The sequence below is a fragment of the Lithobates pipiens genome, unplaced genomic scaffold (assembly GCF_037356315.1).
Source record: "Lithobates pipiens isolate NorthernLeopardFrog02 unplaced genomic scaffold, aLitPip1_a1.2 Scaffold_30, whole genome shotgun sequence".
NCBI classification, from domain to species: domain Eukaryota; kingdom Metazoa; phylum Chordata; class Amphibia; order Anura; family Ranidae; genus Lithobates; species Lithobates pipiens.
In genome coordinates, this window is record NW_027507791.1 from 62599972 (window position 1) to 62613164 (window position 13193).

At 45.0% G+C, this 13193-nt stretch overlaps 1 protein-coding gene across 3 annotated transcripts in view; it reads left to right on the forward strand.

Annotated features, from left to right (window-relative positions):
* The window catches only part of LOC143942921 (coiled-coil domain-containing protein 170-like), a 121420-nt gene that overhangs the window by 39305 nt on the left and 68922 nt on the right, over positions 1 to 13193 (forward strand). For all 3 annotated transcript variants that reach the window (XM_077464347.1, XM_077464346.1, XM_077464348.1), the window contains one exon: positions 10515 to 10759. In XM_077464347.1, coding sequence (XP_077320473.1) covers positions 10515 to 10759 — 245 coding nt within the window. The remainder of the gene's footprint in view (positions 1 to 10514; positions 10760 to 13193) is intronic.

Genomic DNA, 13193 nt, shown 5'->3' on the forward strand with positions numbered 1-13193 from the left:
GGTGCCTGCATTCGTTTACTTATTAAAATTGTCTTCCTTTTATTTTCCCCTGGTGATCTATCTAAGTAAGTCTGTTGTTTTTCAACAGAACAAGCTATCTTAGGGATGTAAAAGAGGGTGGAGACAAACCATTGCACACTGACAGGGGTGCCTAAATGATCAGCTTTTTTTTATTTATGTAAGGCTCCTTTCACACGGGCTGTCCGATCAGGTCCGTCTGTTTGTTTTTCATGCGGATGGTCGGATCTGATCATACCCTCCAGTCTCTTCTATGGAGCGGCGGATGTCAGTTGACACCTGCCGCCATCGGATCCGATCATGTCTGCCAAAAACAGACAGATGGTGGTCCTATTCCCCATTCGTCTAGGGCAGAGGTCTCAAACTGGCGGCCCTCCAGCTGTTGCGAAACTACAAGTCCCATGGGGCATTGCAAGCCTGACAGTTACAAGCATGACTCCCACAGGCAGAGGCATGATGGGACTTGTAGTTTTGCAACAGCTGGAGGGCCGCCACTTTGAGACCCCTGGTCTAGGGGATCGGATGGAAACAAACAGGCAGTCCATTTCCATCTGATTGCCCTATAGAGGAGAGCTGGACTGTGTCCGTGTCGGCTCTGCATAGTGGAGTGGACATGGACCTGTCATCCACCTGCTCAGTGGGGATCAGCGAGGATTCATGGAGGCGTCCATGTGAAAGGGTCCTAAAACCTTTATCCCAAAATGAAAAAAAAAACAGTTGTAACTGTTTAAAAAGTATTAACTGGAGTTTGGCTTCAATTTGTGTAGGATATCTAAATCTGTTAGTCATAGGTGTGCACAACCTATTACATTAGGGTGTGCACCCCAAAGCTCAAATCCTACCTAAAACACACTAACACTAATGCCACGTACACACGATCAGACTATCTGGCGGACTTAGTCCGGTGGATAATCCGCCGGAATTTGCAGTGGAGGTCTGCCGGACTTTCCGAAAGAGCGAACTTGCCCACACACGACCGGACTTTTCTGGCGGACAATCTGCCGGACTATGGCGGTGGTCCACCAGACTTTTGAAATGAACGAACTTGCCCACACACGGAGTAAAGTCTGTTCATTTTGAACGTGGCTCCAGGTAGACGGGACTAGCGAAGGAAGTCAATGTCCATCGGCGAGATTGACACCTCGCTGTCCCCGTCGCCTGGTATGGATTTAAAGGGGAACCCCTACGCCAAAAAAATTTCGCGGGGGTCCCCCCAAAGTCCATACCAGACCCTTATCCGAGCACGCAGCCTGGGCCGGTCAGGAAAGGGGGTGGGGACAAGCAAGCCCCCCCCCCTTCTGAGCCATACCAGGCCGCGTGCCTTCAACATGGGGGGGTGGGTGCTTTGGGGCAGGGGGGCCCTGCTGCCCCCCGCCCCAAAGCACCTTGTCCCCATGTTGATGAGGACAAGGACCTCTTCCCGACGCTGGCCGTTGGTTGTCGGGGTCAGCGGGTGGGGGCTTATCAGAATCCAGGAGCCCCCTTTAATAAGGGGGCCCCCAGATTCCATCCCCCCACCCTATGTGAATGTGTATGGGGTACAATGTACCCCTACCCATTCACCTGGGGGAAAAAAGTGTTAATAAAAAAACACAACACAGGTTTTTAAAATACTTTATTAGACAGCTCCGGGGTCTTCTTCCGTCTTCGGGGGTTTTCTCGCCGGACTCCTCCGCTATTTTATGCTCTTACTGCTAGCTCTTTTACTAGCGGAGGTGCCCGGCTTTCTCCTTTATCGCCTCCGCCGTCCGGGGGTCTTCTTCCGACTTCAGGGGTCTTGTCCCGCTCTTTGGTTCTTCTTGCCGGGCCTCAGCTATCTTCTTGCAGCTCTTTTACTAGAGTTGACCCGGTCTTGTTGCCTTCTTCTTCTGCCTTCTTCTTCTTCCTGCTTCTTTCTTCCGATGTTGACACAAGGCTCTCTCTGGCCACAATGGCAGGGATGCGTTGTGCGGCGCCTTATATAGGCATAAGGGGCGGGGTCATATGGTGAGCATCCTCCGGGACTGTGACATTATAAGGGGTGGGGTCACCATGTGGCATCACATGGTGACCCCGCCCCTTATGCCTATATAAGTCGCCGCACAACGCGTCCCTGCCATTACGGCTGGAGAGAGCATTGTGTCAATATTGGAAGGAAGAAGAAGAAGAAGAAAAGAAGAAGAAGGAATAAGAAGAAGGTAGACGAAGAAGGCGACAGCGACAAGACCGGGCCAATGCTAGAAAAAGAGCTGTAAGAAGATTGCGGAGGCCCGGCAAGAAGAACCGTGTTAATAAAAAAACACAACACAGGTTTTTAAAGTACTTTATTAGACAGCTCCGGGGGTCTTCTTCTGTCTCCAGGGTCTTCTCCCCTGGCTTTCTTCTTCGTCGCCGCCGCCGTCCGGGGGTCTTCTTCCGACTTCGGGAGTCTTCTTCCGACTTCGGGGGTCTTCTTCCGACTTCGGGGGTCTTGTCCCGCTCTTCGGTTCTTCTTGCAGGGCCTCTGCTATCTTCTTACAGCTCTTTTACTAGCGTTGGCCCGGTCTTGTCGCTGCCGCCTTCTTCTTCTTCCGTCTTCCTTATGACATCACCCGATGACCCCGCCCCTTATGCCTATATAAGTTGAAGCACAACGCATCCCTGCCATTACGGCCAGAGAGAGCGTCATGTCAACATCGGAAGGAAGAAGTAGAAGAATAGAAGAAGGAAGAAGAAGAAGAAGGCGACAGCAACAAGACCGGGCCAATACTAGTAAAAGAGCTATAAGAAGATAGCGGAGGCCCGGCAAGAAGAACCGAAGAGTGGGACAAGACCCCTGAAGTCGGAAGGAGACTCCCGAATGGTGGCGACGACGAAGAAGAAAGCCGGGCTCCTCCGCTAGCAAAAGAGCTGCAAAAGAGCAGAAGATAGAAGAGGAGCCCAGCGAGAAGACCCCTGGAGCTACCTAATAAAGTACTTTAAAAACCTGTGTTGTGTTTTTTTATTAACACTTTTTTCCCCCAGGTGAATGGGTAGGGGTAAATCGTACCCCATACTCATTCACATAGGGTGGGGGCCAGAATCTGGGGGCCCCCTTATTAAAAGGGTCTCCTGGATTCCGATAAGCCCCCTGCCCACAGACCCCGACAACCAATGGCCATGGTTGTCAGGAAGAAGCTCTTGTCCTCATCAACACAGGGACAAGGTGCTTTGGGGTGGGGGGGCCACAGGGCCCCCCTTCCCCAAAGCACCCACCCCCCCATGTTGAGGGCACGCTGCCTGATACGGCTCAGGAGGGGGGAGGCGCTCGCTCATCCCCACCCCCTTTCCTTACCGGCTGGGCTGAGTGCTCGGATAAGGGTCTGGTATGGACTTTGGGGGGACCCCCACGCCATTTTTTCAGCATAGGGGTTCCCCTTTAAATCCATACCAGGCGACGAGGCTCGCGAGGCGTCAATCTCGCCGATGGAGGCGGCGACATTGACTTCCTTCGCTTGTCCTGTCTACCTGGAGCCACGTTCAAAATGAACGGACTTTAATTCGTGTGTGGGCAAGTCCGTTCATTTCAAAAGTCCGGCTGACTAGCACACAGACTGGCGGGATGTAGTCCGGTAGTCCGGCGGACAATTTTGAGTCAAGACTTCTTTCTAAGTCCGCCAGACTTTTGGGAAGAAAAAGTCCACCCGGAGCCCACACACGAGCAGAGTCCGCCGGATAATCCGATCGTGTGTATGCGGCATAACTGACACTAATACTAATTTAAAAAATGATTAAAAAAAATCTTACCTATAATATACTACAACTGTCCTTTGACCCCTATCTTTACCCTAACACTAACCATGGCACTGACCTTGATCCACCCTTAATCAAGCTATTTTTTCTTAATTTTTTAATTTTCCCTTTTTTTTTTAACAGTTTTGTTTGTTTACACTGGGGTTGATTTACCAAAACAGGAGAGTGCAAAATCCGGTGAAGCTTTGTAAAGGTAGCCAATCAGCTTCTAACTTTAGCTTGTTCAGTTAAGCTTTGACAAAAAAAAAAACGAAAAACTGAAAGCTAATTGGTTTCTATGCAGAGCTGCACTAGATTATGCACTCTCCAGTTTTAGTAAATCAATCTCAATATATCTTTCTCTCCATTGAGAAAAGAAAGGAAACCCATGGGCGGGCTGCACAGTCAAAGACCAAAGGCTGCTACAGCGATCAGGTGTATGCCTAGAAGTGGACAAAGTAGGATATAGGCAGACAGATTGGGGTAGTGAGTTCCAGAGAATGGGAGAGGTTCTGGAGAAGTCCAGGAGACAAGCATGGGAAGAGGAGACAAGGGAGTGAGAGAGCAGAAAGTCTTGGGAGGAGCAGAGAGGACGGTTTGGGTGATATTTGGAGACAAGTTTGGTAATGTATCTCAGGGCAGAGTTGGAAATGGCTTTGTATGTTATTGTTAGTGTTTTTAATTTTATTTGTTGGGCAATGGGAAGCCAGTGGAGTGATTGGCAGAGAGGGGTAGCTGACACTGAGCGGTTGGTAAGGTGGATAATTCTGGCAGCATCAATCATGATAGACTGAAGAGGGGATAGCCTGAGGTCGGACAATGAGGAGGGAGTTACAATAATCAAGGTGAGAGATAACAAAGGAGTGAATACTTAGTGGTTTTAACAGTTAAAATGGGGCGTATTTTTGAGATGTTACAGAGGTGAAGTCCACAAGATTTGGACATTGATTGGATTTAGGGCTGAAAAGACAGGTCAGATTGCAGAATTACACCTAACACCCTGGCATGTGGGGAGGGACTGATGGTTGTATTATTGATCTTGATGGAGAATTCAGGGGAGGGGGCAAGGGCAGGAGGGAATATGAGCTAAGTTTTAGAAAGATTGAGTTTGAGGAAGTGGTGTGACATCCATACTGATATGTCAGTTAGTACGTTAGTAATGCGAGACGAGACCAAAGGTGTGAGGTGAGGACAGGAGAGATAGATTTGTGTGTTGTCAGCATAGAAATGGTACTGATGACACACAAATCTAACCTTCGAGTTATACTGCTGCCTACAGGAGGATTGGAAACTGATGAACAAAAAAGTGTAGACCAGCCTAGAATAACCCCTCCCCTACTACACGCATGCCTCAGTTTATTTTTTATTTTTTTTGCTATTATCCTAGTTGGATGGTTGTCTACTCTTCAGCTTTACTTTGTGGAAGACGAACCTATTTTTTGCTATAACTTTTTTTTTTACTCTTTATTTTTTTCTCTTTTCTCAAGATTCTTTTTTGCCTCGCTGCTAGGGCTTGCCTGGCTTTTGGAATGCTGTATTCTGACTCATCTGGGCACCTTTCAAATTCCCCTTGTCCTGGTGGTTTTGCACCATGGAAGGGTTTAATGCTGTGGGGCTAAGCATTGACAGATCTTGTGTAAGAAGTGTTTGATGCTTGGAGGGACAACTTCTCTTCGCCTTAAAGTGGTTGTAAATCCTTACAGACCACTTTGACCTACAGGTAAGCCTAGATTAAGGCTTACCTGTAGGTCCAAGAAATATCTCCTAAACCTACACAGTTTAGGAGATATTTGCCGAAAGACAGGCACCACTGTCTACGGCGCATGCGCCGTAGACAGCGGCGCGCAGGCGCACTGAGCGCGCCGAAGTTACTGGCGATATGCCACGCGTGGCGGCTCCCGTGCGCATGCGCAGGAGTGACATCATCACGGCTCAGACGAATGACAGCTCCGGAGCAGCAAGACCCACCAAGAAGATGGAGGCTCCGTACACAAGGGGACAGCGGTGACTTCGCTGGCTCCTGTGGCAGGTAAGTGATACATAATGGACTACTATGCGATGCATAGTAGTCCATTATGCTTTACCTTTGCAGGGAATCAAAGAGGAAGTAAACCCATCAGGGTTTACTTCCTCTTTAACTCTTGATACTTTTGTCAAGGATGCTAATGATGGCAAGAACACCCATCTTCCTCAGATGAAAAAAACCTGTTGAGTAGACTGCAAAGTCTTTCCCCTGTCTGACTGTTAGGCCTGATTCACATGGGTGCGATTACAGATGTAACTTAGGTCACACAGAATCGCATGACAATGGAAATCCCATTAATTTCAGTGGTGCCTGTTCACATCAATGCAACTAGGAAGAGTACGACTTTGTGCCCCCTAGACTTCAGTGGAAATGCATCAAAATTACATTAATGAACTTTCGTGGTGTGATGCCAGTGTGTTTTTTCTCCCAACTTTTTTCCTCCTCCTCCAGAAATCGCATCAAAACGTGTAAAAAAATGCACTCCAGACCTCTTTAATGCAACATTCTGTCATTGTGGAATGTCAATCAGATTTCTGGACTGGTTTGTTTGTTTGGCATTGAGGACCAGACTGTCCCTGGCTTGGTGGCTCAGGAATCCGGCTCTGAAGTTGGGGAAGCCTTTCCTTAACACCTACTGGTGTATCCTCAAGATGGATGCCAACCTGTCAGGCTGGATAGGATTCCAGGGCACCCCTTCTGTGCAGGGCATTTGGTTGTCATCAGAATCTCATCACTCAGTCAATATGCTGGAACTTCAGGAAATTTGACTTTCTCTTCAGCATTGAACTATCCTACTGGAAGGTCATTTGGTCTTGATTCAGTCATAAAACACCATGGTGGTGGCATATATCAGCCATCAGACAGAAACCAGAAGTTTTGTTGTGGCAAGAAAGGTAGACCCGATCCCGTCCTGGGCAGAACTTTGAGGTCAAGCCTTGTCGACCACATCTTAAGCGTCAGGCAGACTTCTTTAGCCAGCAATACCTAGATCCAGGATGGGAAGCATGGTATAACCCAAGCTGTAGAACTTCAGGACTGCTAGGTTTCTGTCTGCTCTGTACAAATACACATTTATGCAGTATAGCACACTCCTGGCCATTTTGCACAACTCTTGGCTGAACTGCATTAGGTTTTTAGGTAAAACACCCCACAGACACTTCACTGTGTAGCGGGGTCAATTTATTCCAGAATAGTGGAGTTATCTCACACTTGCTTTCTTGGCTCTATACAGACTCTGATTAAGGCTCTGTTTGGTAGGCCTCCAGCTAAACCTAGCTGGGACCTCCAAAGGGAACTCACAAACTTCTCTCACTCTCTCTCTCTCTCTCTCTCTCTCCCTTCCTCTCTCCCCTGGGAGCAGAGCCCCCAGCACAGGGGTCTCTTCCAGAAGGCTAAGGCTAGACCCTGTAATTCTGCCCCTCAGCTGCAGGGCCTCAAAACATTAATGGGCTCTCCCTCCACCTACTGGGCACGCCTCTCCAGGGATTGGCTGGAGATCCCTAAATATTCAAGACGCCTGCCCTCATTCCCACTATACTTTTAGAAATATACAGAAGGTAGGGGGAAGTAGCAAAACAGAAGCCCGTGAGACACAGAACAGTCCAAATCAATCAACCCCTGCTCCTCTGCTTACAGAGGAGCTAATTAAATCTGCCTAGCAGCCTGCTCTAAACTAGAAAGGTGCTACACTTGTAAGAAAAATACGTAGGCCTTTTGAGAATGCTTGTTCTGAGCCTAAAACTTAAATGTACTGAAGCCAGGCAACTAGCATTTTTGAAGAAGAAATGTTGTTCTCCATATTTCTCTATTAATTTTAACAACAGTCATTTTATTCACTGAAATTGGCATGGTCAGGTGAGGCTCAGGGACCTGGCCTTGGATTATATGCAGAGTTTGTTATCCAACGGGGATAGTGCTGCTTATAATAGGAGCAATTTCCAGCTACACAATGTACCTGACCTTCCACTAGTTCCAAAACAGAGCCTCTTCTACTATGTCAAGTGAGAGCAATGTGTCATCTTTACTTCCTTTCATCATGTAATGGGCTCTGTAAGCCCACCCCCACCCAAATACACAATGTAACATTTGGCAATAATCTAAGATTGTTCTATCTCATCTCCCTTTTCACTCAACAAGTTCTTTTTTATTAAATTAATCTTTTGCAGGTAATAAGATTTTGTTGGTTTCTATAACTTGGAATCAGTAAAGAAGATGTAAAATTTGTGCATGACAGAAGCCACAACTGTGTTTAGCTGTAAAAGCCATACGAAAATAGAAAGGATTATATCTAGAAATGTGAAAAAATGTGTTTATTTTCGGATTAATTTGTTAAGTCATACATTTCATTTACCGTAGTTATATTCGTTATGTTAGAATGATTCATTTTCGTTTTGTATGTTTGCCCTGAATTGATCCATATTTTTGGAAGTTATTTAGAAAGATTCTAATTCATTCCTTATGTTTAGAGTGCATTGACTTGCTTGCAACTTTGATGCGACTTGCTTGTGACTTCAATGCGACTTGTTTGTGAATTGAAATTACAAAACCCTCTGAAGTGGTAAACTAATGAAATGAATGAACACAAATGAATTTGTTGTTTTCGGTCTAATTTATTTCTGATTCTTTGAAATTTGTTATTATTGTGATTCGCAGATTCGGATACATCAGAATCTAATAATAACGAAAATTTTGTCTGAATTTCGTTTTGTAATGAAATGGATCAAACATCTCATGTCTAGTTATATCAACAAAAAAAAAAAATCTTAATGGATATTAATGTAGTTAACAACTATTTAATGCAGATAGAGCTCCCCGATAAATGTGTGCTTATAGTGGCCTCCTTTTCACCAACTCCATTGCTTTTCCTCATTGTGCTGGTCTCCTAAATCATTGGGCACTACTCAAGAAGGTACACTGCTTAAATATTATCAGATTCTTGTTGGTTTTTCCAAAATTCGGGCAGTGTATGTCCCTGCGGCATTGTTTTGTTTCACAAAAGTTGCCGTCAACTTTTGTCGAAGGAGACTGTTGAAATTTTTTGGCCAAACAGCTCCTGCATGCATCCAATCAGATGTAGGCTTTTTTTGAGTATTCTGACTGCTGGTGGAGTCAGCTTTCAGAATACAGTAGCCCGGCAGAGGAAATTCATCTATACATACTATTTGCCTGGATGGAGGAATCTGTTCTTTTGTTCATGCTTCAGATTGACAAGTTTGGGAGCAGATGTAAAATTGAGATCAATCCAGAGCCTGGACTGGTTGAGTGACATCAGCTGACAGGGGGCTTTAGCCCACCGTTGGCTGAAAAGGGGTCACAGGAGTGCAGAACGAACTGCACTCCCATGACTTGGCTATACTTCTCCTTTAACATGTGAAAATTTATATCAAATTTATATCAAATTGTATTGATTGAGTTTACATATACATTAAATTGGAAAAATGCTATTTGAGTCAAAAGTAGAACTTCGTTGCCACAATTGGCACCTTTCGGGGGGGAGGAGGGACACTTCTGGGAGTCCTGGCCAGGGCCCATGACATGACCAGGCTCCCTCCTCTCCCTGTCGCCAGGCCAGTAGGAAAGAGGATCGGGGCCTCGAGCATGCGCAGTAGTGTTCCTGTGAAGCCGTAAGGCAGCAATGCCAGGTACACTTACCCGCAAACGCGGTGGCAGCACCTGACAGCAGTACCCACATCGCTGGACTCCAGGACAGGTAGGTGTCCTATTGTTAAAAGCCAGCAGCTGCAGTATGTGTATCTGCTGGCTTTTAATTTTTTTTTTGGGGGGGGGGGGGGGGGCGGAACACCGCTTTAAGGCTCTCACATAACTGTGGCTGTAGTTTCAGTGTGGGAGTCCAGTGCGGGTTCTGTTCAGCCTCCCTGAACATCTGTGAACTGGCTTCATTGAAGGCCGGTGCGATTCATATGTTATACAAATTGGATACAGTTAAAAAACACATCCCATTTGCATATATGTGAACCAAACCTTAAGCAGCAACAAAGACTACAAAGCATTATGATGATCTCGATCTTGAGGTGCTACGCTCTTTAATTGAAATGCTCAGTTTATTCATCCATGTAAAAATGCTGATGGTTGGTATAAGAGTGGCTCAACCCATTATTTTGCCATCCACCCTCTCCACTTTGTGTAGGTGACTGGTGCAGTTTATAATACATTATATCAGAGCTGCACTATCCCAGCTAAAATGAGAATCACATTTTTTTTGCTTAGAATAAAGATCACGATTCTTGCGGCGTAACATTATCCTTCACATTATACAAAAAAATTGGTTAACTTTACTATTTAGTTTTTTTTTTATTAATTTAAGTGCATTTTTTCCCCAAAAATATTGCAACAACCACCATTTTATTCTCTAGGGTCTCTGCTAAAAAATATATATAACGTTTGGAGGTTCTAAGTAATTTTTGAGCAAAAAATACAGATTTTACCTTGAAAGCAACAAGAGTCAGAAAAAGGTTTAGTCTTTAAGTGGCTAAACGAGACTTTGGTTATAGACATCTTCCAGCTCTGACAATGTTGCTAAACATTTTCCAGCTATTTTTTATTTTTTTGACAGCATTGACTGAGTAGAGAACATCTCTGCACTTATATAATTGAATCGTGTAAATGCTGCATAGAGATCACGAGGGTGGTTGAATCGAGATCGCGATTTTTTTTAACAATTAATTGTGCAACTCTACATTACCTGCAATATGACAACTGTGAACAATTCTGCCCTCTTTAGGTATCTGATCTGAAGCATAAATTGTCTGCCAAGGATGTCTTCCTGAAAGAACTTAAAGAAGAATTAGAAGGTTGCAAGGAGAAAAATGCTCTTCAGGCTTCTAAGATCAAATCCCTGAAAGACCACATAAAGGAACTGAGTTATGTGACCAGCGGGAAGGCTGAAGCAAATGCTGAGATATATTCTTTGAGGAGAGAGAATAAGGAGCTAAATGAAAGGAAAACTGAACTGGAGAATAGAGTAAGGTGGGTAGAACATTAACAGACAAATGCACCCGAAATCAGATCCTTTGGTTGACAGTAGGTTGATTAGGTACTTTGTTCTTATATGTCTTAAGGACAAACATGGCAAGACTTTCTCGAGAAAAGTTCTTAGCTCTTCCAAATGTGCAGAGGCCAAGACCAAACCAAGTAGTCTCGGTTTAATAGTAAAACAAATACAAGAATGAAATCTTCTATACAAACTACAGAAGGTGCAAGGGGCTTGAATGTCTGATATGGAAATTCTCCATCTCACCTCTTTGTCTCTGTTAGATCTAAGTCATTGGTTGTCTGGTCTTTTGGTGAAAGGGTTCTAGGCCAGAGAAGGACATTAAAAATGCCATCCAAAAATACTTTGCAACGTCACAGCTTTCACCACTCATTATATATCTTATGCTATACAGAAATAAGCTAATATCTGGTATGAAATAGAAATCCTCTTAGAAACAAAACTGGGTCTAAACCGATCATTTAAAAAAAATATATTTGATAATATTTGACCTTGAACACTCAGTATTATCATTTCTTAAATTTGAAGACCTGACATAAAGCTGAACTGAAACAGATTTAAAACAAACTCTAGTTAATGCAATTATGTAATTGAAAAAAAAAATTTGAATGCAAGTTTAAAGCCTACGTTTACTTACATTTTTTTTTAAAAGTCAGCGCAAGGTATATTACTTACTGTCAGTGAGACGTGTCCCTTGTGGTGCTGTGCCCTTTTTTTGCTTAAATCTTTCTCCTCCAATGTAATCCGTAATCTTCCTGCGCAGCTGGGTTAATAGCATTAAGGGGCTGTGACAGGCTCTCATCATGAGTGCCTGACTATACCTGCCCTTTCTGCCTAGCTACTCCATTCATAAAAGCCATACTATAACTTCCATGAATGAAACAGGAAAACAGGATCTATGAATGGAGGATGGCCAGATGATTGATAGATTCCCCCCCTCCCTTTCATTCAAAGATCCTATTTCATTCATAAAATCTGTTGTAACAGATTGTATGAATGGAGAAGCTGGGCGTAAAAAGCTAGCATAGTCTGGTACTCCTGATGTATGTGTGCCTGTCCACAGCCGCTTAGATCTATTAACCCAGACGCAACTGAAAATTATGGTGGCAGGGGGTGGGAGACATTGGAGGAGGAATCAGCAATAAGACCAGTGGTGGCTGGTGCTCAATAATTTGGGGGGGGGGCGCAAACAAGCAGAAAAAAACCCCCCATCTATTTCAGCCACTGTGCCCATCAAATGCAGCTACTGTGCCCATAAAACGCAGCCACTGTGCCTGTCAAAAGCAGCCACTGTGCCATCAAATGCAGTACGCCACTACTGTGCCCCATCAATTGCTGCCAGTGTGTCCATCAATTGCTGCCAGTGTGCCCATCAATTGCCGCTACTGTGACCCATCAATTGCTGCCAGTGTGGCCATCAATTGCCACTACTATGCCCCATCAAATGCTGCCAGTGTGCATCGACTGGGAGTCGGGACTTACCTGTCTCGCAATGGGTCACGATGGCATCCTCCATGTCCACACTCCTCGATGTCTCCAATTCTCTCTATCAGGCGTCCAGTCACAGCGCCTGTTGTTTCAGCCAATCAGATGACAGCTAACCAGACCCGCGCATCTGAGTGGCTGAGAGGCGGGTCAGTGTTAGGAAAGCGATTTATTCACTTTTCTAACACAACACTGCGTAAACAGCAAGCGCACAGCATTGTGCCCACTGTTTACCATTTCGGAAGCCTTTTAGAGCCTACAGCTCTAATCAGGACGCCTATTAGAGCCCACAGCTCTAATCAGGCACTTCCAGAAAATACCCCGCCACTGTAATTCTGGTGTCCAGCGCCCGACAAGGGGCCGGACACCTGAATAGGGGGCAGCCGTGGCGACCATAGATTTATGCATTGCATGAATCTATCTATGGTGAGGGAGAGGTGACAGGAGAGAGGGGGCGGCACTCCTGCGCCATTTATGGATGCACCGCCACTGATAGGACACATCTTACTACAAGTGGGTCATGTTTTTTGTGCTAATTTTTAATTGCTTTAGGTAAACTTAGGCTTTAAATGCAGCCAGTGTAAACAATAGTGGTATGGTAAATAATACATTCAAGTATAAATATAATATACAACGAATGTACAATATATATATATGAAGCGCTGTGTAAATTGTTGGCGCTATATAAAAACCTGTAATAAATAAATGTTCCAAAACAATATTGTCTATGAAACGTATTATCTTATTGTTAATTGATTGTCCTAAATCTATTAACTAAAGACGTATACATCATCAGGGCTGTCTTTAACACAGGGAAAAAGGGGCAGCTGCCCCGGGCCCAGTCATTGTTGTGGGGCCCAAGGCAGCTTCCTCTTCAGCCTGCACTGCCCACAAATAGTTAAGTGGATTCAGAAGGGCTCAAGA